We start from the raw sequence: 4,586 nt of genomic DNA, 5'->3' as shown, positions 1-4,586 counted from the left end.
GGCAGGTGGGGTCCCTTGGTCTGGCCTGTGGGGATCAGGAGGAAACCAGCTCTCCGACATCCCCCGAGGGTCCCGGAGTGGGAGAGGACACTCTGCAAAGTTGCTGTCCTACAGGGTGTGGAACACAAATGCAAGTGCGCGGTAAACCAGATTCGGGGTATTTCTGTGAAGATCACACCCTTCCCTCTGGTAGAAATTAGATTTTACAGCCTTTACTAATTACAGGCTAGAGGCTCCAGTGCCCTCCCAATAGTAGACTGCTTTGAGACAGCAGCTGGAAATTAGGATAGTAAAGTAAATTCAGAAGAGGCTCATCAAGTTTTTCTTGTCCATTAAATGAAAATGAAATGTCGTATTTGTGAAGTTCTGTGGAGGGAACCATTGAAAAGATAGCTCAAGTTGCTTAGTGAAGAGAGTTTTGCTATCAACATACCACATATAAGCTACAGTTAAGACAAAAATGCAATCAGGAAAATTACTTGAAATGTTTATGTTTACTTCCAGTTTTCAAATTAAAGTAGAGCATCATGTTCCTTTGGGTTGTCATTCAAATGCTCTCTTCCTCTCCCGATTCCTATACATCTAGTAGCTGATAAACTCCTTTCTTTAGAAGTAGAATCACTATCCCCAAACTGACATTTTTTTTTCTTTCCTGAGAGCTTCATTGCTTGTATGATTCCCAGAAATCACAAACACATCTAGTTCAAGTTCTTTATTTAATAGACACTTCTGATTTTAAAACTGTCATGTAAAATCTCTGCTGAGTTCTATTGAACTACCTTAGTTTATAAGTCATTTAACCCTAATTGAGAGGTCATCCAGGTCAACGAATTTCTCATCTCAACTAGAGCCTTTCTATACAGCATCTTTGACAAATCCTGTTTCACCTGGGTTTTGGTGACTTGGTTGGTCATCAGTGTTTTGTGAGTAGCACCATTTGGAAAGCTGGTGTACAAAGCCCTTCCTTATATTTAACCCCATCCCCAACCTTCCATTTGCCTAGTTCTCTCTTTTGGAATATACGGAGTGTTTATTCCTTGAGCTGAGCTGTATATCAAATAATTGAATGAAAAAGGTTCTTAGAGAACACAGGTCTCCACATTAAGGCATAGTTTAAATTTTGTTCAGATTCACTTTATTTCTTCCTTCCTTTCTCTCTCTGGATGTTCTCTTTTCTTCAACTAGAGAAAACATGGTCAGCCCAAGAGGCACAGGAAGGTAAGTGTGGGGCTTCGAACAGAAAACGCCTTTACATCTGGTGCTGTGTAACACACTGTGCAAGCACAGGGGAACGACCCTTTTCCGTCCACACTCCCCAACCTCGCCACACAGATTCTTTTTAAATGGTTTTTATTTTTCAATTATAGGTGACATCAATATTATATTAGTTTCAAGTGTACAGCATAGTAGTTTGACATTTATGTAACTTATGAAGTGATCTAGTGCCCATCTGACACCCTATAGCAGTGATGGCAAACCTTTTGAGCTCGGCGTGTCAGCATTTTGAAAAACCCTAACTTAACTCTGGTGCCGTGTCACATATAGAAATTTTTTGATATTTGCAACCATAGTAAAACAGACTTATATTTTTGATATTTATTTTATATATGTAAATGCCATTTAACAAAGAAAAATCAACCAAAAAAATGAGTTCGCGTGTCACCTCTGACACGCGTGTCATAGGTTCGCCATCACTGCCCTATAGTTATTACAATGTTATTGACTATATTCCCTATGCTGCATTATACACCCTCCTGCCTAGTTTTAAAACTGCCAATTTGTACTTTTTAACCCCTTCCTCTTTTTCACCCATCCTCCCTACCTCCTCTCCCAACTGTCAAACATCAATTTGTTCTCTGCATCTATGAGTTTTTTCCTGCTCCGCAACCTTGATTTGTCACATTCTTTATGTGTGTACGTAATTATTTCTGGTCAAATTCTAATCCCAACCTGGGGCTCCATTTCCCTAGGAAAATGTTAGAAAATGACAGGAACAACATAAATCTTAAGTCAGGAAGAGGAGCCTAGCTCAGATGCCTGTTTTGCTCAGAAGGCGTTTTTTTTTAAAGCCTCAACTGAGCATATATTTTTTCCCCATTGACTTTTAGACAGTGGAAGGGAAAGGTGAGAGGTGAGGCGGGGGTGGGAGAGAGAAGGATCCACGTAAACGCTCTGTGACCGGAATCGAACCAGGTTACCCTTTGGTGCGGTGGGCCTGCACTCTAACCAAGGAGCCACACCAACCAGGGCTCAAAGCTGTCCTTTGAGCAACGATTTATCTTGCCAGGCGCAGAGTGAGCTTCGCACTCTGGCCACCAGGGGGCGCGCGCGTTCGCCAAGCCGGTTTCCGAGCGTGAGCGTGGGCGTGGGCGTGAGCGTGGGCGAACAGCTGCCGGACCGGACCTTCGTGTTTTTGAGCGGCGCGTGGGTCGCCTTCGAGGACATGGGCGACAAGTATGCTACTCTGCGGCGGGCACAGCTGCATCTGGATTTCATCCACGCCAACTCGTGAGTGACTCCGTAGAGCCTGAAAGGGCAGGGGGGTGGGGGGAGGGTCTCACCGTGAAAAGTTTGGGCCCGTCTCCTAGCGAAATACGTGAACTTGGTATCACTGACTTATGGAAATATTTCTTTATTTAATTCTTTGTTTATGCTTTAAAAAGAAAAAAGAAATAATACAATTGTTTATGCTTTAAAAAGAAAAAAGCAAAGTTATTGATGCTTTATAAAGAAAAAACTATTTGAAGCATATGCTTTAAAAAGAATAATAAAAAAAGTAAACTGATATTCTGGGCCAGGCTAAACCCTTTTTATTTTTTCCCCACTAACGCCAAGTGGCAGGAGGGTCCTACATTTATCATTTAACAAAATTGTAGGCCAGAGAACCCTCATTCCACCAAGGTTGCCCATCTCTAGTGACTTCCCTGCCCAATATCCTGACATTTTAAAGATTAAAGTTGCCTCCGGAGAGTAATTTGTATTTATTGATTACAGCGTCTGCGGCCTCCAGAGTATTTCCAAAAAACGTGACCTCTCTGAGGTTAGAACCCTCACATTTTGGTTATCACAAGGGCCCACTGGCTTCTCTGTCAGGCCCAGATGCGTTTTGGCTACCGACTAGGTGTTATTTCAGATGCTCAGATTGCAGAGGAAGAAGACAGGTTCCCTATTCCATCTGTCATTTCCCACACAGCAAAACACGGCAGGGAGTGAGTGCTGCGTAATTCACAGTGTTGTTGTTTGGGGGGATCTTTTAGTGTTTTGGATTTTCTGAAAGTACTGATTGATATAAAGCAGTGATTTTCAACCCTTTTCATCTCATGCACACATAAACTCATTACTAAAGTTTTGCAGAACACCAAAAAATGTTTTCTATTTTTTGCTGATCTGACCTAAAAAAGTAGGTATCATTTTGATGCATTCACACTGGCCAGCTATTGTTGTGTTGGCTGTTGTCATTTTTAAATTTGACAATCTAAAGAAAAAGAGGTCAGTGCCTCTGACTGAACAGTCAGGTATTGCATGTTTTAAAAATTCTTGTGGCACACCAGTTGAAAATCACTGATACAAGAGATGCACCGGATTTGAAACCACAGAAAAGGTGTAAAGAACACCAGGGTTAGCCAGCTTTGCTGTATGGGACAGAGCAATTTTTTACAGAAAATATGAGTACAACAGGTACTATTCAGCAGGTATTTAGTTTTTGTTTCTTTATTTTGTAGAATAATTGCAAGCTGGAAGGGATGGGACATGAATTAAAAGTTAACAGAGGTGGAAGACAAATGAAGAAATAGCAGTTTTGAGTTGGTGATTTGTACAATTATAAGCCCCGTGTTGGAAGGACTGTGGATTTAACCTGAGGAAGTTTCCTGAGCCTCAGTTTTGCATAGCTTCTGCAGATGTCCTTCCCAGACCTCTCCTCCCCCAAATCACCCCATAGTCAGTTACTAGTCTGGAAACTGAATAACAAAACTGACAGCAGCACAGGCAGGAACAAAATCAGATACAAATTGGTAACTTCTCCACTCCCCCGGGTCGTTTTTGTTGGAGACTCCCACAGTATAAACAGGAGTGATTTTGTATTTCTCCACTGCTTCACCTCTCCTGTCCAATCCACCGTACAATCCATCATCAAGTCCCCTTCAGGCTGTCTCAAACGAGGACTCAAAGACTCAAATTCATCCGTTCCACTCCATCATCACTACCACTGACTAGTCCAAACCACTGCCATCTCCCTTCCGGACTCCTCCACATAGCCTCTAAACTGGGTTCCTTGTTTCCTGTTCTTGCTCCCCCAAATGGTCTGTTTTTCTGAAAGCTGTCAGTGTGAATCTAAAAAACAAACAAAAAAACCAACAAAATAAACTTGAACAAATGCTTACAAAACAATTTGCTCTAAGTACAGGAAGGCCTGTGAAGTCTTGTTTCATTAGGAGTAGACAGGCTATTTCGGCCGTCCTGTTCTTAGCCCTGCTGGCTTTGTAATAAAGTGCATCAACTTCAGAATCTTGATGGTTCTGAGAAAGTTGTTTCTAGAATAACTCCTTACTGGATTATCTGTCTAGACCTGGAGAATACTTGTCTGC

The 4,586-nt window shown here is 41.9% G+C and overlaps 1 protein-coding gene across 1 annotated transcript in view; it reads left to right on the top strand.

Moving 5' to 3' along the window:
• The first annotated feature begins 2,424 nt into the window (after positions 1–2,424).
• MORC1 (MORC family CW-type zinc finger 1) overlaps positions 2,425–4,586 on the top strand; it is a 136,825-nt gene continuing 134,663 nt past the window's right edge. Inside the window, 1 exon segment of the mRNA XM_006759570.2 lies at positions 2,425–2,508. Coding sequence (XP_006759633.1) covers positions 2,444–2,508 — 65 coding nt within the window. The 5' untranslated portion in view covers positions 2,425–2,443.

The sequence above is a fragment of the Myotis davidii genome, unplaced genomic scaffold (assembly GCF_000327345.1).
Source record: "Myotis davidii unplaced genomic scaffold, ASM32734v1 scaffold16, whole genome shotgun sequence".
In the NCBI taxonomy this organism is placed as follows: domain Eukaryota; kingdom Metazoa; phylum Chordata; class Mammalia; order Chiroptera; family Vespertilionidae; genus Myotis; species Myotis davidii.
The sequence above is the reverse complement of the archived record's forward strand: the minus strand, read 5'-3'. Positions and strand labels throughout refer to the sequence as shown.